The following is a 24,217-nucleotide window of genomic DNA, read 5'->3' as shown; positions in this document are numbered from 1 at the left end:
CCCCCCACCGCACCCCCACCCGCTCTCAGTGTGTGTTTTATACGTGTGTATATCTCAACCCCCTACAGTAGCCAAGAGAAAGCAGCTAGCCAATGAGAGAGCCCAGTTTCATAAAAGCTGCTCTCTGATTGGCCTGATGCGAAAGGGCAATGGGAACAAAGAAAAGTCCCTTTCAGGTATAGAGGCTGAGAGCTCCTTTTGCTCCACTCCCCCTGTGTGTGTGTTGTGTTTCAGTCCTGATTTCAGTGTTGCAGAACAAGCTTGTGGTGTGTGTGCACCAGGGGGATTTTTTTCTTTTCTTTTCTTTTTAATTTTAATTTTTGCTTTTATAAAAAATACACAGGACGGTCTGTGACATTTGATGGTCCATCTTCTTTAATAATAAATTTGTTGAAGAGATTATAATTTCCAAAATAAAGCGGCTGCAACCAAACACATTCAATGCAGTTAGAAGGAAAAGGTCAACTCGATCCAATACAGACCGTAAGTACGGTTGCGTGGTGTGTCTCTATATAGCACTTAGCGGGGACTTCATGCAGGGGAATGTGCGAGTTTTATGCATTGAAATGAGGAACTAGTTACAGGGTTTGGCTTTTGCATTGAGAAAACAGCCCAAGAAGGGTGAGTTTTATTCAGTGGAGGGTGAAGCATTTGTAACTTCTTCACACAAATTAAGCTTGACTGGGCACTCGGGGTAACTTAGAGTAAATTACCTTTTGGGCTGTAACCCAAGGAGAATAAAAGTGACACAGTTACATATACTGATCTGTAGTGTCCATTCCCTAGCTCACCTCGCCCCCTCCCTCTCCTAGCCTAGCTGGGCAAGACCCTCTTCCAAACCGAGCCAGGAAAATGGGGGCAAGGGCAGAACAAGCCGATTTCTGTCTCTTGCCACATCCTAGTGCCCAATAATTTAATATTAAACAAGGGAATAGTCACCCATTACATGTAATGGTTATAATTACCATTTTCCACCTCCTGAAAAAAGCAAGCAGCAAAAACACCATTAAGGGGGGGGGGAAGCCCCACCCAACCCAAACAAACCCACAAATAGAGTAACAATGGTGTGTTTATTACAGGACCTGGTTTGGGAGCTAGCAAAATGTTTTTCTTTGTTTAAGACAAGAAGGGGGTCCCTAAAACCCAAATAGCTTGGAGGTGCCCTCCCCCCTCTTCTGGGCGTCCCCATCCCTGGCCCCTCGGGAAAGCCGACAAATTGGAGATAAGTTGAGGAAAGGTTTATAAGGTGTTTCTTTAAAACATCTGCTTTGCTCTTGTGCTCATTACATTTCACTCCTTCGAACTTCCGAGAGCCTAGATCTGCGAGAAATGTTTCACATTCATAACTTGTAGCTGCGCCCACTGCAGGGGGGTGGGGGCGCGGGGAGGCGGCGGCGGCGGCGCGGGGTGGGGGGGAGTGTATGCAGGGGGAGGGGAGAGACCTTCAGCTTTTTTTTAAAGACCAGATCAGTATTTTCTTGATACGCTTGTCACCATTTTTGTTCTCACGACAACCAATTGAGCCCTTGATCCTCACGTGATGTGAAAGGCTTGCACTGTAACAAAATCGCTCCTTTTAGATGGTTGGTTGTTGCTAACTCGCCCATCCCCCTCTCCCAGCCCCGACATTTCCAGCAAAGCGACTCTCCACTTCCAATCCATCAACAATTCATTACTGCTTTTAGCTTCCAAACGCCAGCTAATTAAAAATACTAAGCCAAGCTCCGGGGCCATCTGACTAAACACAGGAGGGGGTGGGCGAGAGAGGAGGAGGAGAGAAAAATAAATAAAAGGGAGACGCACCGTTTGCTGCGACTATCAATGGGAAAAACTGTCCTGAAAAAGGTCGCCTTAAAAAAAAAATCTTTTTTTTTTTTTTTTACTCTAATTATCGAATTACCACATGACTGATTGGCTTGAGAGACAGCGGATTCTCCTCCCTCTCCAAACCCCCCCCAAGGGACTATACTAGGAACTCGGTTCCTTTTTCTTAAAACAACATAAAACAGGAAAACATCACATCCTTTGGGTTTCGAAGACTGAACCAATTTTAAACGCCGTTATTTTCCTCACCCCACCGCCCACCGCCCCCAGCCCCGAGCGAATGCTGTTATAACTGGTTTATCAGCTCCCTGAATCATCTGCTCCCCTCCCCCTCCACACCTTTCTTTTTCTCCTCTTGCTGGGCTTCTCATCCTACCCTTTCTACCTCCCCCTTTCCCCCTCCCCCTTCCCCCCTCTCCTCCCCCTCCTCCCCCCTCCTCTCCCGTCCTCTCCCCTCCTCCCCCTTTCCCTCGTCTTCCCCCCTCCTTTCCTCTTAAGTTAGTTCAAGAAATCAAATCTGTCAGGACGGGCGGAAAAATGCCACTTCCCGACTAACAGGCGGAATCCAGCCCAGATTTTCAGTCGTTTCTTCTTATTCTTTCTTCCCTTTCACTAATTTATCCCGATGTTAGCACATTCTGTCTTGTTACTAGCGGACGCCTGTAGGTTTGCTACATGGGATCATTACTTACTGATCACGGTGACTCTGAAGTCTGGAACTGAAGGCGGAATGAGAAGTTGGGAAAACTTTTTTCTCTAAGCTCTCTCTCTTTCTTTTTCTTTTCTTTTTTTTTTTTTAAACCTATTATTCTCGATGCTTGTTAAGAGGAAAAAAAACCTTTGGTACTTCTGTTGTGAATGTGAAACATTATCTTCCAGCTGTACAGTGACACATTTTTTTAAGGAGAAAAGGACTCCTGATCCGTTTGCCAAAAGGGGGGTGGGGAGGTGGAATAATGTTATCGAGTGATTATTCTGGCTGAGATGTGTTATTTGGTTTCTTCCTTCTTGATCATTTGGTGTTTAAGTAAAATGAGGCACAGGCTTGTTTGCCGAGTGGAGTGGGAAAGGCATTTTGATTTGCTGGCCTAATTAAAAAATGATAAAGGATTAAAGGTAAGCAATGTCTGTGTGTGTGTGTGTGTGTGTGTGTGTGTGTATGTATATTTATTTATTTTCCTTGACAATCAACTGTTAAAAAGGGGCTGATCCCTTTAAAAACCGTTTTAACTGATCTTTGTCAAACACACACTCATTTGCGGTCATTGAGGCCACCTTGGCGCAGACTACTTAAAGTGCATGTCTTAATCAGTTTCCCCGTACAGTCAGTGGCACCATATTTAACAGATTGAGCAAGTCTGTGACCTAGGAATACGGTAGAATTGTTTATATGTGATTTTTTTTTTTCCCTCAGAAGGCAGGTACTCAGCCTTTTATTTAGCACTGTCTTTTCTATAGAGAAATGCTCGTAAAGACATGTGTGTGTGTGTATTTCAAAAATAAAATTGTATAAACTGTTGGGGGAGAGAGGGTATGTGTTTATGGGAGGGGGGTAGTTATTCATTGTTTTTCCTGTTCCTTACTGGGAACAAAAAACAGATTGCCCAGACGATTTGTAAAAAGAAGTAATCAAATTAGAAATACGGATAATTTAGAAACATCATTCTGAAACTAGCCTCAGAGAACTTCCAAGGTCTGGTCTTTGAAACTGCAAGATCTAGGACATGTTTGGGGATGTTTAAAGCTGTGTTCCTCTCTCTTGTCTTGAGTGTTTAGGCTGTGTTTCTAGGGTTGAGATAACACATGTATGGAAAAAAAATCCTAAACTTTTTTTTTTTAAACCTTCCTGGACTTGACACAGATCTTTAAGATATCTTAATGCCTTTAAAAAAGTGCTTATCCTTATGTTGTTGATAAAGGGATTTTTTTTTTTTTTAAGCTACTGTTAAGATCCTTACTGTCGTGGGTAAGTTTTTTGGGTTTGGTTATTTTCCTTTAAACCCGACTGTGGAGACAATATATGAACCACCTTCCTGTCCATCCTTCCCTGTGCCCCTTACTGACTCCCCAGTGTTAATCGTTTTTTATTCTGGTAACACCCAGACAAGAAATATTCGACTTTTCCCCCCTTCACAGGAAAAGGTGGACCTGGACTGAAGGGTGTAAAATCTCTGGACACATTCCTGGGGCAGGAAAAAGAAGAGGAAGATTAGAAGATTTTTTTTTTTTTTTTTTTTTTTTTTTTAAAGAAAGCCCAGCGGAGCTAAACGAATGTCCCCTCATCTCCAAAGGAAAGTTCATCGGATTTTTATTCTAGAGAGCCCATCTTCAGGATGTCAGTGAACATTTCTGCTGCAGGAAAAGGTGTGGATCCAAATACGGTTGATACTTATGACAGTGGTGATGATTGGGAAATCGGGGTTGGAAATCTAATCATTGATTTGGACGCTGATTTGGAGAAGGACAGACAGAAATTTGAGATGAATAATTCCACCAACACCACCAGCAGCAGCAACTCCAAGGATTGTGGAGGTCTGGCCTCCGGTGGGGCCGGTGCTACCGCAGCCTTAGCTGATGGCCTAAAATTTGCTTCTGTTCAGCCCTCCGCTCCCCAGGGGAATTCACACAAAGAGACCAGCAAATCAAAAGTGAAAAGGAGTAAAACTTCTAAGGATGGTAATAAATCTCTGCCTTCTGCTGCCTTGTATGGGATTCCCGAGATCAGCGGCACTGGCAAGAGGCAGGAAGTCCAAGGGCGCCCTGGAGAGGCAACTGGCATGAATTCAGCGCTGGGTCAAAGTGTGAGCGGCGGCGGCGGCGGCAACCCCAACGGCAGTAGTGCGGGCACCGGCCCCTCCGCTGCCCCCGCGGGGGCGGCCTCCTGCGGGAAAAGCAAAGAGGAGAAGCCAGGTAAAAGCCAGAGCAGCCGAGGCGCCAAGCGGGATAAGGATGCGGGGAAATCCAGGAAGGACAAGCACGACCTGCTTCAGGGCCACCAGAATGGCTGTGGCAGCCAGGCCCCTTCCGGGGGGCACCTCTATGGCTTTGGGGCCAAGAGCAATGGAGGTGGCGCCAGCCCCTTCCACTGCGGGGGCGCTGGGAGTGGCAGCGTCGCGGCTGCTGGGGAAGTTAGCAAAAGTGCCCCGGATTCAGGGCTCATGGGAAACTCTGTGTTGGTAAAGAAGGAAGAGGAGGAGGAGGAGAGCCACAGGCGAATCAAGAAACTGAAAACCGAGAAGGTAGGATCAAGTCGCCTTCCTCGAATTCCCACTTTCCTCTTTGTGTGCATTTGTGTGGGTGTGTGTCGGGCGCGGGTGTGTGTGTGTGTGTGTGTGTGTGTGTGCCTCTGTGTGCCTCCCACTTCTTCGTGCTTCCTGGTTCTTTGTGAGGTTTCTGTTGTGTGCCTCCTTTCCGTGGACATTTGGAGTGGGGGGGCTGACTCGGGTGCAGTGTTTTCAGCTCTTGCTGCTTCTGCCGCCGCCGCTGCCGCCGCCGCCGCCACCGCCGCGGGCGGTGCTGAGTGTTTGGTTCCCCAGGTGGGAGGGCCTGGGTGTTCCAAGTGCCTTTTGCCCTGCTCCAGGGCTCCTGGCCAGTCAGCCGGCGGTGGTGTGCTTTTAATAGCAGACCTGCTCTTCTACCCGCTTGACTCAGGTCCTGGTTTCTCGCCTAAGGAGAAGCTGTCTTAGGTTTTCATGTGCCCGCCCTGGTATTTCTGGTAATGAATGTGTCCTTACGTGCAGGGTTCACGTTCCCTCCCTGGAAGAGGCTGTGTCGAGGGTTCTCATTTACACTCTCCCCTCCACCTGTTTCTTTTCCCCAGATTTTCTCCAAAATGGTTCTGTCAAAGGGTATCCTCCTTGGATGGGTTCCCCTTACAGGTCCTGAATTGAAACCCCAGCCTTGGCGTCCTGGGGTCATTGCTCTCTTAACTGTGTGGAAAGACTGGAACGGTTTTGGTGGTTTCTAGGACTCTCTACGCTGGTTCCTTCGCCCAGTTCTTAGCTGGAGATTTCAGAGCGTTATCCCTTGGATTTCTAGCTTGCCTAGGGAGTGGAAAGGTTGGTAAGAAAAGTAAAACAGACTGGGCGGATTGGTGTTCCTGAGAATGGGGCAAGGGCCAGAGGGGATGGGAATTTAGTGTGGCATTTGAGTAATGGGGGATCCTCGATATAAGCCATGTGGACCCTTTCTGCCATCTCTCGTCCTTGTCTTAAGGTCTAGTTAGAGACTGCCTTTTGAAAAACTGCCCCCTCCTTGGGGGGAAGAAGGTGGAGGATGTGCCGCTTGGTGCTGGAGGCCTGTGACTTACTGGTCTGCGGACGGTCATGCGTTGAATAGCGTCCCAGGACGGAAGGGGCTCTGTCCACTGGGCAGTTTGGAAGTGAGCTGGGGGTGTGAGTATGTTTGTATGAAATCAACCTTTAGATTAAATCTGCGGGTCCTGCCTCGCAGAAGCAAAACTCATATCCTGTAGTTTCTGGCATGGTTGGTTGGAAATACGCTTATTAAATAAGCATATTATTAAATAATTCGATTTTTTCCCAATGTCCACAGAACTGTCAGATGTGTTGGGCTGATTATTTCTGTGGCCAGTTATCCACTGCTCTCTCTTCAGACCTCTCCATCTTTGTGGCCGTGGGTTCAAGATTAAAGGGGGAGCACAGGCAGAGGTTCTGATTTTCTGGTTTTAGAAGCTGTGGAAAGTCTATTAAGGTGCGAATGATGCCCAAATCACCGACAGCCTCCGGACACTTCTTTTATTCCTCTACCTTGGCTCCGACAGCTTTTTACACCGATGAACCCAAATGCATTTTTAAAAATCCCAGGTTTCGCTTCTCAACATTACATTGTGGAGTTGCACATGATTTTCTGCTAAAAGGCGTTCAGAAATCTTACTTAGTACAGTAAGACTTTTGTTGCCAATAGTCTTCAAATTGCACTTCTAATCTGCTCTAACTATCTAGATGAATTGCCCTAATCCAGTGCTCACAATGGCTGTGGTTAAGGAGTCAGAGGCATTTGATTGGATTCACGGCTGCCTGGAATGTGGGAGGTACTGCCCTTTTGCATTCCCCTTAGCCTTTTAATCTTCCAGCCAAATGTTCACATTCAACAATTTTGTTTAGCTGGCAATCGGAACATTTCAGTATCTCAAAGGCTGCTGTCATGGCAACTGAGATTAGAGCACGGTGTCGGTTCTCCAGTTTTTGTGTTCTTCACTTTCCAGTCACAGAGGAAACTGGAGAAAGAATGGAGGAATTAAATTATTCATCTACGTGCGACTCATCTTCAGTCAGAGCAGGATAAATGGGATGATACGCATTGCATAAACGAAGAGCAAACAAGTCGCGATGGGGCCGGGCCGGGGTGGAGGAGGGGAGAGGGGGGGCGGGGAGGAGAAAGCGCGGCGCGTTGAGGACACAGCCCACCGCCCTCCGCCAACCGTGGCCGCTGGTGTTGGCACAGGGGCCCTTCGGGGATGGCTCCGAGGGGTTTGAATCCTGCAGCGCTGGCCATTCTCTGTCTAGCAGGGGGAGGGGGGTGTTGGCTCAGGAATGCTGATCCTTAGGCTCCCCACCCTCCCCCCCCCACCTCACTTCACCTCACTTCACCTCTTAACTTCTCTTTAGAAGGCTTGCCTCCTGGCCACGGGGAGATGGCACTCCCTTGCCCCCCCCACATGCCGCCCCGGGTGTGGGGGGTGTCACTGGAATTCCACTAGCTAGTGGCTGGGAAAACAAGAGCTCAGTTTAGGGACTGCTTTCCAATGAGAGGAGGCTACCCCTTCAGGAGGTATGAGGAGGACGCGCTTTACCTATTTCCACACTGAGGCATCTTCAGAGAAAGGTTTTCTGACGTTTTGTTGAATGTTTTAATTTCCGCCTTGCTTGATGTTCTTGGGCCGGTGACGAGTCAGGGTCTCACAAGTGAAGATGATTAATTTTCAGCAATCAGGTGCGGCTCACGAGGGGCCAAACGTGAAAACTCAAGGGGGGGGTTTGATGTGCGGGAGCTTTTCCTCTGTCTCCTCCACCCCCCCTTCCCCCCTTGAAAGGTTTCACAGGAGATTCATAAGACTTGCTGTCACCGGTTAATTTTCACAGCATGCTTAAATGTCTATTTTTGGTATGTTTATTCTGTTTCTACACTACACAAAGTCATGTAAAACATGATAAATTGGACCTTATGAAACCTAATTAAATCAATGAGTGTTCTACTCCTTTATGTGGAAACCACAAGTATGTTGTAAAAGTCGCCACTCCCTTAATACGTGAACGAAATCAAAACATGCCATAATTCTGAGATGTTTGAGCTATATTTCTATAGCCCATTTTGTGGTTAAGCCACCAGTGACATGTCTGAATAAGTAGATTTGACGGGTTGGCTTTGGGTTGTTAAAACCTGCTTCTCCACCTTCCCCCTCCTTTCTTTTAAAGCCTAAGAACCTCTACAGAGGCTCTCCTTAGCGTCTTAGAGTCTTGACTTATCAGACACAGGCACTCGGCCGGGCTAAATAGGGTACATGGTTTTATTTGATTGCCGGAAAATTCTGAACGACATAGGAGAATTCTTAAAAACACCTAATACTTAAATAGACATGAAAGGCACAGGAGAGCTTACAGTCGTGTCTCAGGGTTCTGGCTGCTCAGTGCATATTCAGGAAGGAGAATTACTTTCCTGATATCATATTGCTTTCATTACGCCGGTCCTTAACAGCCTTAAGGTGGTGTCTACAAATGGACCTGTCTATAAGGGTATCATTCATTTTATTTTACTCTCTTGGAGAAGCCTTTTACACTTCACTAGGGAATTCTGGCACATTTTCTAAGTGAGTGTGAGCAGTTTAGGAACATATTTTGATTAATGAGTTTTGGGGACCGTATGCCTGCCTCTCCCTCCCCAGTCCCCCACATCTGGTGTCCCCTACAAATTCTGCTTAGATAGTACAGTTTATCTGCTGTGAAATAAAAGGGCAAAAAGGTCACTTGCTATAATTAAAGAACAAAGTCCATTGTTGTTGGACAGCAAACTGTCTGGAAAGCTACACATAAGGGATTTCGTGGTTAAAAACGTTGGTAACTAAGGCTGGGCTCCAAGTCAGCGTTGGTCCCGCTCCTCAGATTTCTCTGAGCGGCCTGGGAGGGTGACAGGGCTTTTTTGAGGTAGATGCAGAGGCAGTCCTTCCTTGAGCAAGTTTTCTGTGAGAACCCAAGCAACTTGGGAGCCTTTGTGTGGCCAAGCATATCCCTGAGTCTTGAACGAATTATTTGAAACGGAGCTGGCATGGTGGAGAGATGAAAAAAAAAAAAAACAAAAAACACCTCTACAGATCAAGATCATGCTAAAAGGAGAGGAGTAATGTTTAGCAACTTTTAATAACTTTGCAAATAGTCTGGGAGAAAAAAAAGGGGGGCGTGGGGTGCAGAGTCATTGTCCACATGTCACCAGGTTAAGAATCTCTTCAAGTGAAATTGCTTGGCGGCAAGATGGTTTTAATTAGAGTGTTATAAAGACTTATTTTTCCTAAGCAGCATTTTATAGTTAGTAAATGAAATGTATGCCGAACGTGCTAAGCAGAAATCTCCCTAACCACAGAGGTGTTCAATAACCAGATTCAAACAACATGGAAAGTACCATCTGTTCTTCGTTTTCAGCTTGAAAAACAAGGATTGAATGGCTGAGATTTGCTCCAATTTTGACTGTGTCTGTGCGTGTGTGTTTTTTTAATTTAAAAAAGTTCACCTGGTACTTCATAGAAACTTGAAATTGCAGTAATACGAGCAACACTGTGAAAACACATGTTCCTACATTTATTTTAACCAGTTCCACTTTTCTTTAAAAGATTTCCAGAAGCCCAGCCATGGAGCCCTTTATAATGGTTATTCGGTTCCTGCAGGCAATCACAACGAGGGGTCAGCTCTTCAAAGATCGCACTGTTTAGTCAGTACCTGAATTATTCTGTCAATTTTCCCCCTGGAGGCAGGAGGGGCAAAGGCTCTCCCAGGCTAACTCTGGTCAGCGTTTATCGGGTAATCTAATTGTGTGTGATAGCACTTTGGACTGGTGTTGACTCTGCAGAGCCCTTGCTCTCCTCTAGAGCTGTATCTGGGATGGTTGCTAATGAGGAAAATATTCTTTTCACGATGATAACTTTGGAGTCCTTGACTTTTAGACATGAAGCTTGGTTCTGGGCTTAGTGAGAGCCCTGGGTGAAACGGTATCCGGCCTTTGTTTGAGGTCTTTTATAGAAGCTAATGACTGGGCTTTGCCTCCCCGAGATAAATGACATTATCGTGGAGTGGGCTGACAGGAAACAGACATGTTAATGGTGAAGCTGCAGGGAAGGTCTGTTCGGGTTCTGACAAAAGAGTCAAGAAGGGACCCCTGGTTGTGGTCATTAACACATAATGCGTTCTTGCTCTTCCTAAGAGGCCCTTGATAATTGGAAAGCTATTTTAGCCACAAGCACTTAAATCATAAATCTACCCCTCCTAGTTCCTTTGCATTTTTAAAAGTCGCAAAGTAACGTGTTCTTTGTTAACAAGTGTGCGGTCTGGTTTTTTAAAAATGGTGGCAGTTCTAGGCTGGGCCTCCTAGGACGTCTGGGAGGACGGCCCTTGGAACTGGCTTTATCTGATGGGATCTCTGTCTTTCATTGTGGCTCTGTCCTCCTTCTGTTTTAATGAAGCAAAAATAAATAAGTAAATAAATAAAAAATAAAGAAATGAAGTGGGTCCAGGAGCTCAAAAGAAATTGTCTTTGTGCGTGAAGGGGTCTTGTGGGAGAGGGATAAAAATCCCGTTTTTTATAGGTTGGGGAGAAGATTTTGTTCAGCGATTCAAATGTGATGAAATCTGCCTTTTGAAGTGTATGTTTAAAAAGTCATGGGTATAATTGAGTTGCAGTGCATTTTAAACTCTGCTTCTTGAACGGAGATAATTGCCATGTTGAACACACTCTAGAGGTGTAGAAGAGGTGGAAAGGATCATGTTATTCTATTCTTTAATATTAAGCGCGGAAAGTTTTTCATAGTAATTACTGTAGCACAACATAGTTTTGATTGCCAGCACTCTGAACTTGCCAGTGATCCGAACATCAAGGGTTTTGCTTGAATACTAAACAGTTTATTCCTTAAGTTACTTGTAGAGCATTCTTGTAGAATATGGAAGCCAGAAACTAAGGAAACACTGAGCAGTCTCTAGCAGTATCGCAGTGGAAATCACCCATCTTCCCTAGGATTGTTGCCCAATAAATAATACTCTCTTAATCTGTACAGCTAAGGTTAGAGTTCGGGAGAGGAGAAAAGGGGAATTCTTTGCCTTCGGAATGACGTAGGTTGTCATTAGAGGCTAATACACGGATCACGTTGGTGCCCGGTAACTCCTGTTTCATAGGTGTGTGGATGATTATTAAATGGGGAAATTCAGCTGAGTAAATTAGTAGATCAGATTGGCTTCAATCATGGATTCATGAATGGATCAGTAGCTCATCTTGCAAGCAGAAAGGAGCTCTGAGGAGCTGTAGGAAAGAGGAAAGGTTTTGAAAGGTGGAAAGGGGCCTGGAGAAGGAAATTTATTAGCAGAGCGCCTTCCTAAGGGGGCCAGGTGGGACCTACTGGGTTTCTTTCTGTGCTTACCAGGTAATCCCGTAATAATGGGTAAAAGCCTATATTCCTGGGGGAGGCTGAAACTGTAGATAGATTGAAGTCTTGGTTTGCTGACGTGGGGCTTAGCACAAGTGACTCCATTTTGAACCTGTTGTTTCTTTTTGTAACAGTACCCCCAACTTTGATCAGACCTAGCTGAACCGAGAGATATGGTCAAACTTTAAGGCGTAAGTTCTCCCAGTTCTTGATCCCTTTGGGTGGGATTCGCAGGTGATGACCTCAGGCTCACCAGTGTTTAGTTGGTCATTTTCATCCTTCCTTTTCTGGCGTTCCAGTCTTAGGGAGCTCATTTGCTTGGGGGTTCGCAGTTCGGAACATACCTTTAAAGGTTCTGAGAGAATACAGCGTGCCAGGGAGAGGACTGTGATGGTTATAAGTACCATAGTGCCCAGTGCCAGGAGTGTACTTGGAAGCCACGCTCCCAGCACCCAGACCAATCAAAGTCAAGTCAGTCAGAGTAAGACTCCGCTGAAGGAGTCACTCTTATAAGTTCAGTGGCTTGCTCAGTGATTGTCAGTAACATCCCAAGAAACGTGAATCCAGGTGTGGCTGGTGGTGTTGGTTAGAGCGCAGACCCCTCCTTGTTCGCTAAAAGATACACAAGGGCTGTCCTCTTATCAAGAATGACTTTGGTCAGAGAGTCTAGGATGTTCTGGAGACAACTTCTGCATTAGCAGTGGGTTTTGTAATATTTTCAAGAATTCAGGATGGATTCCTGGTCATAGCCTCATGTTTATTCCTAACCCCAGAAATTGAGACCTGCGAAAGGGAACTAATTTTAATCATGAAGGTGTGCTGGTATAGCCAGGGAGGCCAATAAAATAAAAAGTTTCTGGACCATACACATGGTTACTCTTTTTTTTTTTCCCCAGTGAAATGTACCTACTTTTTTTCTTTATTTTAAAGATTTTATTTATTTATTTATTTATTTGACAGAGAGAGAGAGAGAGAGAGAGGTCACAAGTAGGCAGAGAGGCAGGCAGAGAGACAGGGGAAAGCAGGCTCCCTGCTGAGCAGAGCCCCATGCGGGTCTCCATTCCAGGACCCTGAGATCATGACCTGAGCTGAAGGCAGAGGCTTAACCCACTGAGCCACCCAGGTGCCAGGAGTTCTAGACTTCTTGGTCACTCTTGATCTGGTTTCTTTGCACCCAACTAGATTGCACCCAACTAGATTGCAGAGTTCCCTCTGGGGTATTAACCAGAGACGTGGAAACGGACTCTTATGGTTAGGGTGTCAGATGAAATGGGAGGGGGGGCTGAGTTTGTTTGAGGGAAACTGAGGCAGGAGCATAGTGGCAAGTCCAGCCGTGTTTGGAGGTGGGTTATCCTCCTTTGCAGTGACCAGGGAGATACGGATGATGGTGTTTATCTTTTTAGGCCAGTGCCAGAGTCAAGGATGGAAAGACAAGAAGAAAGTTTTAGGTTTAAAGTATGAAGTCTTGGTCAGACATTTTGCAAAGAAACAGTGAACCTCAGTGTTGGCTCTTTGTCTTCCTAGTCAGTTTGATTTTGAGGTTTCCACCTGGAGTTAAGGAACTGTCAGGTGGAGACTTCTTCAGCTATGAGATACATTGTGTAACCGAGGTTCGAGTGTCCGAGGTTTGGTGCCATCCAGATAGTGAAAGAAACCTGGCACATCCACCCAGATAAACCGATGGGCAGTCTTTGTTCTTCGTGATTCGAATTCAGTAGGGCTGGGAGAAAACTGGAAACATTAGTTGGAGTTATAGCCAGATATTTTAAGAAACCAGAAGAATTCAGGACCCAGTCCTTTACAGGTAAATAACAAAATCTCGGAGGCAATTAATATGATTAGAATCTAATATAGAGATAAATCTAATATAAAGATAAATGCAACATTTTTTTCTCTCTACAGTTATTTCCATTTTATACTCAAAAGAGTCACAGTAAAAGTAATTTGTTTGCTTTAAGCTTGACCTGATTATTTGCATAAGTGCAGGAAGAATAGTGATTGATCAAAAATGCTCTTTTTAAGCTGGCTTTACTGGAACTCTGTAAGCAAAGTACCAGGCCAGTTTTTCCAAGGGTCTTTATTTGCTCCATAAAGTCAACCTCAGTTTTTAAAAACACACACGGATCCTGAGTCTATGCACATGTCTCTCAAATACAAAGTTCCATTAAAAGTCTTGGCAATATTACCGGTGTTCCCAGTTGTGTCCTGTTACAAAGAGAATGGATTCTCATTGAACTTATGTGAATAACTATTTTGCCATAAAAAGAATACTCAAGAGTTTCCACATTCTGAAGACATCAGAGGAAAAAAGTAAATGTTTCATCTTTGTTCATGAAGGTATACTTTACCAAATTATTGTAGGTCATAAATAGCTTAAGGGAAAAAGTTTCCCTAAATCTGGAAAAAACAACATTAAAGTGGTACTTCACGTAAGAAGTCATAAAAATATAATCATCCTCCTTAGTTCATTCATTCCCATGTTACTAATTTTTGTTCTGCTTGAATCCACATTTTCCATTAGTTCTGAAAATTCTTAACTGGTTCATTATCATGATCTTAAAGTTATGAGAAACCTGTGTTTGCCAGAGTCCTTGTTTTGAAGCCTTGAAGATGATGTACTTTTGCAGGAACACGTTTGTGAAAACATCTGGGTGAAACAGTAACTATCTGAAAGTGAAAAAACTTATTAAAAAGATGTCCATTGTTAAAGATCAGATGAGAGTTCATTAGAAGGGAATTGAAAAGGAAATTTGGTTATTTCTGTCACACATGTTTTAAGATGATACCTGCAATTATGATGACAATTATCCTGTAATATTGGGCTTTAGGAATTTTATACACTTTCTGGAACACTTATATACCTATACAAATAACAATATAAAGAAGTCCTGGTTTTGAGGAGGCAGGAAGGGGGAAAAAAAGGAGTGTTAGTATTATTTTTTGATAATGCTTCCCGTGTAATTCAGCATAACAAATAAGCCTACTTAGTTTCACATCTCCCTTTCTACAAGCAGAGAAAACAAATCTTTTCAGATGTTTCAGGGACTCTCTGAAAAATCTCAAAGTTAGTTTTTAGTCAAAAAGACTTCATTTAGGATTTAGTTTTGGGAAGTTTGTCAGAAATATCAAAGGTTGGTCAGTTAAGATTTTAGGTCACTGTGAAACAATATGGTTAAACATCTATTTAACCAAAGGGTCAGATAAAGAGTTCCAGGCAGGGGTGCCTTGCTGGCTCAGTTAGTAGAATATGTGACTCTTGATCTCAGGGTCTTGAGTTCAAGCCTCATTTTGGGTATAGAGCTCACACTCTTTAAAAAAAAAAAAAAAGAGTAAAATAAAGACTTCACAGACAAATATAGAAAGTTTAAAAGTTGTACAATATCTTAGAGTCCAGTAATCCAAGAAAACTCAGCAGATGAAAGAATATTAAGGTTCAGTTCTATATAAATACACTGTGGATATTAAAGCCCATTTGTAAAACCCTTATAACAAATTTTAATCTTACTAAGCTTGGTCATGCATAAAAATCTTCTCCCTCAATTTTTAAATTTTATTTCAGAAACTTTCTTTTTTTCCATTCAGAGTTTGTCATCTGTTTTTTCTTTTTCATCCTGATATAGCCACCTTTGCTTTAGGACAAAAGCACTTTTCTCTCAACAAAATGTATCTCCATTCTTCATACCCCCTATTTTTTTTTTAAACCACATCCTACTTTTCTTTGGATAGGAGATGTGTCCCTTATTGTTTCTAGTCATTTCAGTTACATACATTAGATTTTTTTTTTAAGATTATTTATTTATTTATTTGACAGACAGAGATCATATATAGGCAGAGAGGCAGGCGCAGAGAGAGAGGAGGAAGCAGGCCCCCCACTGAGCAGAGAGCCCGATGCGGGGCTCTATCCCAGGACCCTGAGATCACGACCCGAACCGAAGGCAGAGGCCTCGACCCTCTGAGCCACCCAGGCGCCCCCATACATTAGAATTTTTAACCCTTCAACACTTCCCCTTCTCCTGAAAGTTAAGAAGTAAACAATTGTGCAGTGTCTGTTATAGTAGCATTCTGTGGCTTGGCGAGTTTATAAATACTTATCATAGAATTTCTAGAAGTAAATGTTTCCTCATAGTAAATGCAGTGTGGCACATTACAAGTTTACCATTGGACCCAAATATCCATAGTGCCTCTGTAAAAGGAGCCCAGAGTAGATAAACCGATTTTGACCAATGTATCCGTGTTTGGTTTTGTTTGGAGATGATCTAGATAGTTCTTCAGTGGCCTTGACTTGCTTTATCATTTAATTTAGCAGAAGTTTGTTTCAAGTGGCTAAAAAGATTTGGAGACAGGTTGCTGAGAAGTCGACAGAGAAAACTATCTCCTTTTCCTCTATTTGAGTCATTTGTCCTTAACACTTAGTGTAATTACCTATGAAAATTTCATTAGATATTAGACAAAGGCAGTCAGCATCCCAAGTCATTTTTCTGGTTGACAAATACAACAGAGATAACATGAACTTATCTGATTAGTAAACCCAGGTAGAAGAAAAGTTGTACATCTGGCTGCATTATATTCAATGCTGATAGTTCTAAAGACATGCCTATGTTAATTAAACCAACAACGTCAATGTAGTTGTTACAAAAGATTATTTTAGATCACATGAACTTGAAAGAAGAGTTGGGGTTTTTATATATTTTGAGAATTTTAGGAATGCTTCCACAACGACTTTTGAAGGCTCTTCTTTTTCCCTCTCGGTACAATTTTATTTTACTTTGAGGGGGAAGGCCTAAAAACATCCTGTCGTGCTGTGAATAGTAACGTCCAATTTGGTCATCTATTTAAAAAAATCCTATAAAATATTTTGTCATTTTTCACCTGGGACAAACACTAAAGATTTTTGACAATCTTCAACAAGCGCGTGGACACAGGAGGGGTCCCCAAAGAGGGTGCAAAAGATATTTGATTCTTCTCTCTCTACTGGGTGCTACAGAGATTTGGGAGAGCTGACTCTGGTAACAATTTTCTTCCTTAGCTGGCTTTTGTTAGTTTTCCCAGGATCCCATCTGTAGGCTTCTAGTTGGGTGAAAGTATGCACCACAATTTGGCACGGCTTTGCATTAATTTTAATGTTGGTTTCCCCTTGGCTTTTAAAGGGAAAACACAGCAGACTACCAGAAAATTCCCGAGTCTCCTCAACTCTGGGAGGGCACCCTGTGGTGTCCCCCAAGAGTAGATAAAGGATTGTCTGTAAGACAGTTTGGTAGATTTGGTTTACTGTCATGTTCCACAGTCTTCTCAAAGTGTTCACCTCTTGTCATGACCTCATTCTGTTTTCTGCCTTTTTATTAATCCTTTAGTCTTAGAAGATCATCTGTCTGCGGAAACTTTTGAGGCTGTCCCCTCAACGGGGGTTTAGGGACATTTTGAAACTATGGCCCTTAGTTTGGCCTTTCGCCAAGGAGTGAAAGATACCAGAAGAGGGTCACCTGGAGCCTTGGGTGGTCTTATCTTAAAACTATTTACTAGTCTTTTCAGAGTGAAAAGTGGCTTTAGAAAAAGGATCAATAGATTGAGTAGTCAAAGGGTGACAGAGAGCGGTGGGAGTTGTGTCTGGCTTCAGGTTCTTGTTTTAGGTAGTTTTGTACTTTGAATTTTTCATTGACTCACTGCAATGAATGTTTCAATGTAGCTATTTTGGAATTTTGAGGACTTTAGAGGCTTAAACTAGATAACCCATTCTGTTTGTTTGATTTGGGAATGCTTGCTTCTTAAGCCCACTTCTTCAATGATCATGTCAATGGGAGCATTCCAGTAATGGTCATTGTAATTCCCCTGAGGGTGGGCAACAGTTCCGGTAGGACCCTAGCTACAAATGGAGAGTAAACCCACATTTGCGTCTTGCCATATTTTGGAGCCTCCAAACTTTCTAGTTAACCTAGCCAAGTGCTTAGGACAGAAACAAGCTCAGTAAGGTTTTTCCCATTCTTTTTTTTTTTTTTTTTTTTTTTAATTGATCTATAACTTCTGGGGGCCATAGTGTTTGGACACCAAATAAGTAGGTATGCCAGACGGTGGTACATTTAACTCTTTGGGTTTTAAGACCCCCCCCCCCCCCCCAAGTCTTTGGCTGTCTTAGAGCCAAGCTAATACCTAAGAGGAGGGATGTATCACTTGGTTGGGTATCTTGGTGGTGGTTTACATTGTACCTTGTTGCATGGAAATTTTCTTGAGGTTGGCAGGTGAACTAGTGTCGATCTTACCCTCTTCCATCAACTTACCATAACATGGAAGTCTCTGGGTTAGGAGGTGTATCAGCTGGTCAGTGTTTGACCCATCCCATCAGTTCTGTGGCTTTTGTATTTTTTCTGTGGTTTTTTGTTGTTGTTGTTTTGTTTGTCTCTCAAGATTCCCATGAACAATGTAGCCTTTACCTACAACAAAATTTTATTTGCCCAAGGCCTCACACTGGACCCAGGACAGCTTAAGCCAAGCCAAGTCTGGGTTAAATCTGACCCTGTCCAGTCCCACCGAGAGTGGACTAAATGGTACCTTCCTCATTAAAAAACCAACCGTTACTTTCCTCAGAATGAATGTTCCCCAGGTTTTTTTAAGTTGGACCCAAGTCTGGTGACCAGTAGCATTACCCAGTGTGGAATCTGCTAGCACTGGGAAAAGATTTTGGGGAGGGATTCCAGTCAAATAAGGAGCTTTGGAAACTTAGGTAGGTCAAAAGCTCTATGCCAAGAGAGTGAACCTCAGAACCGACAGGAACTTATTCACAGTCTTCCCCCTGGCAGTGGTGAAAAAGACAGATCATAAAAGTTTTCTCAGAGGACGTGCCTGCCTTTCTGCTTCCCCATCCCCAGTACCCTTAGTAGTCTCCTTCTGGTACTGCCACTGCCACCGATCCGTGAACCAGCAAATCTCCACTGAGTAACTTTAAAAATCAAATTGGCTTTATTGAAGGATTTGTGCATCAGGCAGCATGCTGTCTAGAAAATAGAAAGGAGCTCTGGAGAGCCATAGGGAAGGAAAGGTTTTTCAAGGCAGACAGGTTGCAGGAAGAGGAAGTTTATTAGCACAAAGCCTTGTTTCAGGCAGGGTTCCCTTCCTAAGGGACGGGGTCTCAGATTTTCTCACTTGGGCTGATCAGGTAATCCCAGATCGCCTAGTTAAAGATTACATTCCTGGAAGAGGCTAAAATTGCACATAGATGATGCGTGAAGTGTTTTTTTTTTTTTTTTGCTGATATGGGGCTTGGCATAAGTGACTCCATTTGGGGTCTGTTGTCTTTTATTTGTGTTATATATGTTATGTTATAATTGCATAAATAGGTGTTGGGTTGGGAGTCGACTAGTACTTTCTAGTTGGTATGGGCTTTATTTCTTTTAAAAGAAGTATTACCATTGATTTTTATGTTCCACTCAGCAGCAGGGTAAATGGGGCCCCCAGTGCCCAGACTCCTCCTGTGCTCAATTCTCTCTCCCCTCTGAAGTTTCCCTAAGTGCCTCCTTGCTGTCTGTTGCAAGTTCTTTTTAATTTAAACTAAAGGTTTTTGGCATTCGGAACAAAGCTTTTGCAACTGAATGGGAAGGTTGTTAAACTGTTCATAGTCTGTTGACCAGCAGTTGGGCTGTTTGTAATGTGTGTTTTTTTTGTTGTTGTTGTTTTTGTTTTTTTTGAGAACTCAAAGGATCTTCAAGAGGGTGGGATTGGCCCATAACTGCACTTGCTGAATTCTGCATATGTGCTACTGTTTGGTTAGATACCTTTGGTCACGTATTAAAGGAGATGATGGGTTTCACCTGAAAAGCTGAAATGATCACAAAGCAAATATGTTTTGATAGGACAGTGGACCTTGGAAAGACCTGGATGGCATTTGGTATTCAGAAGACCTCCCCCCTTTGCACCCCCACAATGAAGCTAAATGAAGATTTTAAAAATTCGCATTAGAGCTGTAAGAGAGAACTCAAAGGGAGGGGTGTGTTGGTTAGAACAAATAAGAGTTTGAACGGATGGATAAGTAGGACTGCTGATTTTTCAGAGGCGTTCTCCTTTTTTCATCCCTACCATCCTCCTCTGATTATTCTTCTAGCTCAACCACTGAGCTTTTTTGCCTCCTGGGAATCCTCAGGTCCGCTAGCACAGTAAGAAGAATGTGCCTGAAGGGCACATGTAGGCCTCTTCCAATAATGCCTTATGAATGTGGCTTTTACCGTTTCAAAACGTATTGATTGTATTTTGTGTTGTATATAATGATTTTAGAAGGCAGATATTTCGGTGGTGGAATTGGCTTATTACGTTAACCAGAAAGCAGATGGCATAGTGCCACAGACGTATAATTTTACTTAAAGGGACTTTTAAGGTTTTGATGTGTTTTCTTTTCCTCTTATTTCCCTGATGGCTTCTTTTTATTGAAGGGTAACTTAAGGAGACCTGGTAGCAATTTTACTGCCTTCCCCTGACAGTTTGAAATAATAGCATGGTCTTTGGTTGCACTGATCTTCCACTAGTCAACTAGATTCTGGTTTTTGTCATGTGGCAGTGAATTAAAAAAAAAAAATAAGTGTTTGTAGTATGTTCTAAGAAATGGACTCTTTTATATGCTTCAATTAGCAACAGACGACAAAGTTCCAGTTGGTCACACTTTCATAAACTTCTAGAAGTCACAGTTCGTCCTTTTGATAAAGAAAACTGGTTTGGTTTCTTAGGAAAAAGCACATCTGGCCCTCTGCTTCCTTTAGGTACAACGTTTTGTCTTTTCTTTTGCCTTTAGTCACAGAAGGTTCAAAGGTCATGTCTGAGTCATTCCTAGTTAGGTCAGCAAGCTTTCCCCTTTCTGGAGGGTTGTACTTTTTTGGGTTCCTACACCCACCATGGGTTGGAATTCAACTTGGCCTAAAAATACCATTGATTTCTCTCCCTAGATTTTACAGTTTGACCCATTCCTCTTGTAGGACATCATCAGGATGAGTTGGAAAGCACCTCCTCACTTTTTTGTTTTGCAAAGTGCACCAAGCCAGACCAGATGACTTTTGGATTTCCTGTCACCTCCTTGGCTGATTTTTATGGATGGCTCATGTTAAAAGCAACAATAATGTTTGAATTGGAAGGCTTGAAGCCTTGGGTTTTCATTCTTCATGGAGAACTGTTTATTTGTGTGTGGTTCACCACAGTACATGGATAATGCTATCAAATCTGTGCTTTATTATAGGCTTAGGACTCGCACAGCAGCCCTTCAGTTCTGTTTTCTGTGTTTGCGTTCCTTGCCAATTCTTTTGTGATGGAAATGAAATTAGAACCGAATCTTTGCAACCAAGGAGAAAATAGGCACAACAAATAGAAACTGTCCCGTGAGCCAGTTCAGAAGTAGTAAGTAGTGGTGATGGTGTGTATATATAATATATATAATAATATGTATATATGTGTATATATAATATAAAATATGCATATATGTGTATATGTAATATATATAAATATATATATTTAAAGTAAGTGAACTGTATAAGAAAGTACTTCATTTTCACTTTTCCGTGAAGATCTCTGGCCAGGGAGCCCAGCCCTTTGACAGATGGAGGGCTTCCCCCGCTTTTTGCTGTTTTCCATCCACAGTAACTGATTGGAAAGCGATTCACATTCCCAAACCTTCACACCCCTTTGAAGGTGGAATCTGAGCTAAGTAATATTGTTTGCTTCAGTTCCCCCAAAGGGAGCAACATGATTTAAAAACAGCCATCGAGCTTTTCCGCATCAGACTCCATTTGGCCACTTGTCTCCATTTACATTCCTTGCCCAAATCCTTCACCAGCCTTTCCATGATGCCGCAGCAGATGCCAGACACTGAAGTAGAAAGCGAGCAGCTGTTTGATTTCTCTCCCTCCGCCCCCCCCCCCCCCCCTTTAAAAGAAAGAAACCTTCTCTCCCGCGGACTTCTGCATGCTCCAGTTTACCAGGCTGCAGGTTTTCTATCGGATCCGACCGCTGCCTTGCTCGGAAGGCCGGTTTATTGTTCTGGGCTGCGGCAGATGGGAGCGCCCGGGCCCGGGGGCGTGGCCGTCCGCGCGCTCCCGCTGGGGGGTGTGTGTGGCGGGGACGCGCTGCCGGAGGCGCGCCCTCCTTCCCGCCCAGCACCCGTTTATAGCCCTGAGCGTTGTAAATCTGTCAGCTCTTTGCGACGCCCTCACCTCTTTCTTCATTTGCTCCAGCTTCTAGTTTGACAACGTTCCCCCGAGGCGGAATTCTAATCTGCTTCCAATTAGTTGCAAAATGTGACTGAAATTTCCACATTATGACTGCTGTTTTACTTGCACGCACACATCTAGAAACAAATTAATGCTCTTGAATATTTATTTTTTGAGCCCTTGGATTTACTCGAAGAGGGAGAGTTTCTAACTGTTTGGAATGGCTTCCAGGATTTGCATGCTCCCCTCCCTCAAGCCCCCTGTATTGGGTTTATATAAAAAAGAAAGAAAAAAAAAATAAAGAAAAAGCACAACTACTGTGGTGGGGTCTCCCCACCTTTTAATAAGCCTTTTCCATCTTTTCAAGATTTCTCCAAATGTATTACATATGTTTGTTATGCAGATAAATTTTGTAGCCTTTCTAAAATAAACAAAACAAGAGTTGTTGGCCAAAGTGTAGTGGAAGGGGGTCCTGGTGTGGTGTCTTAATACAACACAGGCACAAATTCACTTCTAAATGTAGCTTAAGTCTATTTGGCCAAAACACTAAAGACTTGTTAGACACCTCTGACTTGCTTTCATTCGATATTCAAAAGCTCAGAACCCCAGATAAACGAATTAGGTGATTGATTAATTGGCTTAGCAAGTACAGGGCCGGCATTGATGATGTCACTGTGGCGGTAACAGTTACCCTGGAAGTTTGTGAGGGAGGAAGATCACTACTTTTAAGACCATTTACTTCTTTTCAGTGGTTTTTTTTTTTTTTTTTTTAAAGAAAGATGTTGACTCACCTGATTATATGTAAATATTAGAGGTGTTTAGATCTTGGTTGCTGGAGCATTAATTTGTTTCTAGATGTGTGCGTGCGTCTTGTTGGTCAAGTTTACCTTTATTTATTACTTGCCTTACAAACTATTTTCGCATCTTCCGGCGAATTTGGACCAAGGCAGTGGGTCTCTGGCTTCGTATTTACAGAAAGCTGGTACTCTTAAGCAGGGTAGACGGGTGTATTTTACAGTTCTTGGCGTCTTGGCAGATTGATGTCAAGGATAATAATGATTTTTGAAGTGTGAATAATTTTATTGATGGGAAAGTGGTTATGTTGATCACATTACTTTGTGTTAGTTTTAAATAACACCGTCACATGCAAATCAGGTTTTCTCCCCCCAATGCCATCATCAAATATGATCATAGAAGCCGTGAATTAATTTATCATGTCATTTGGGTACATACTCTTTTCAGTCTCGGTAATCAGGTGGTGGGGCATTAATTTCACTTTGGAACAAAATTTATTTTAATATTTACTATATATGGAGTATATGTAACTTATTTTATTTGAAAACTTTTAGCTGTGGCAGAATTGCACAAAAGAAGTAGGATCGCTCTTTGTATTGCTTCTTTTCTTTCTTCTCTCTGACTGGTATTAGAAAACATAGCCAGATTGAAATGCTTAAAAATTTAAAAAGTGGGCCTTTCAGGCTGTAGAAACCTCCTGGGTTAAAAAAAGAAAAGAAAAGAAATTAGTGGACCCATAGTGAAATGCTCACAATAGGCACAATTGTGCTAGCCCCTCAAGTCCCGGGGTTCACTAATTACCCATTAATGAGGTCAGTCTGCCCCGGCTTTTTCCCTACCTTGGGAGGAAAAGCACACAAGACAGTTGGAGTTCAAGTGGATCTTGCTGTATTTGCAACTTAGCATAAATGCTTTGAAGGCCCCCAGGGCGCTTAATTGGGGCTGGGCATTTTTGCTTTGGGGGAGACTACACACAGCTCCCCATTGTGCATATAGAGGCCACTGTGCATCTTGGAAGCATTACATGCTTTTGTTGATGGTGCATAGGTTTATAAACTCCAAATGAGCTTATTGCCTTTTAACCATTGGGAGCACTAAATAATGGAGGAACCTAAAAGTCTCTGGATTGGGTAGCCGCCAAACAGTTAAAAAAAAAAAGAAAAAAGAAAAGGAATGAATGGTTTAATTGTAGAGCAAACCATTTGTTTACAGATTAAGATTTATTAGGTCACCAAATCCTATGGACCAGGAGGTGGAAGAATGAGGCTGTAAGGTATAGGGCTTGAATGCCCAGTGTTCTGTATTGTGATCCTGCTCAGCTGTTTTTACTCCTGTTTTTCTCAAAAGAAGAATGAATTGTTGAATGGTGAGAACTGCCTGGCCAAGTGTACTTTTTAGCTATAGAGAGAGGGGAGGCAGGGAGAGGCGGGTTATTTCTTTGCTGTCTTGTTCAGAAGCTAAAATCTTAAGGCTCTTCCAACCGAGAGAGAGGGACAATGGCTCTTGGTGAATTTCCCTGTTTGTTCCGATGAGGGGAGAATGGTGGTGGTCTTGGTGGTGGTGGAGGAGACAGGGAGTATAAAGTGGAAAGAAAGGTATGTGGGAAAGCAGGTGGTGATTGGAAAGCCTTTGTGAAAACAGCCCTAGACAATGCATTCTCTTGAATAATTGGGACTGGTTGCAGAAATTCCTCACTATTTCTTTAGTTAGTGGCCTTGGTACTCAGTAGAGGGGAACTCTCCAGCAATTGCAGTGAAGTGGTAAAGGAATTTTGGGGGGA

The 24,217-nt window shown here is 43.1% G+C and overlaps 1 protein-coding gene across 5 annotated transcripts in view; it reads left to right on the top strand.

The window, feature by feature from the left end:
• Positions 1-208: 208 nt before the first annotated feature.
• ZNF608 (zinc finger protein 608) overlaps positions 209-24,217 on the top strand; it is a gene marked incomplete at its 3' end in the record, with an annotated part of 113,224 nt that continues 89,215 nt past the window's right edge. For 2 of the 5 annotated variants that reach the window (XM_082724895.1, XM_082724897.1), the window contains exons 1-2: positions 2,330-2,940; positions 3,961-5,063. In XM_082724895.1, the coding sequence (XP_082581021.1) occupies positions 4,158-5,063 (906 nt within the window). In that variant the 5' untranslated portion in view covers positions 2,330-2,940; positions 3,961-4,157. Of the gene's footprint in view, positions 484-2,329; positions 2,941-3,960; positions 5,064-24,217 lie in introns of those variants that run through there. The other 3 variants (XM_082724898.1, XM_082724899.1, XM_082724896.1) reach the window with 2 other exon arrangements.

Source organism: Mustela nivalis (genome assembly GCF_964662115.1).
Source record: "Mustela nivalis genome assembly, chromosome: 3".
NCBI classification, from domain to species: Eukaryota; Metazoa; Chordata; class Mammalia; order Carnivora; family Mustelidae; genus Mustela; species Mustela nivalis.
The sequence above is the reverse complement of the archived record's forward strand: the minus strand, read 5'-3'. Positions and strand labels throughout refer to the sequence as shown.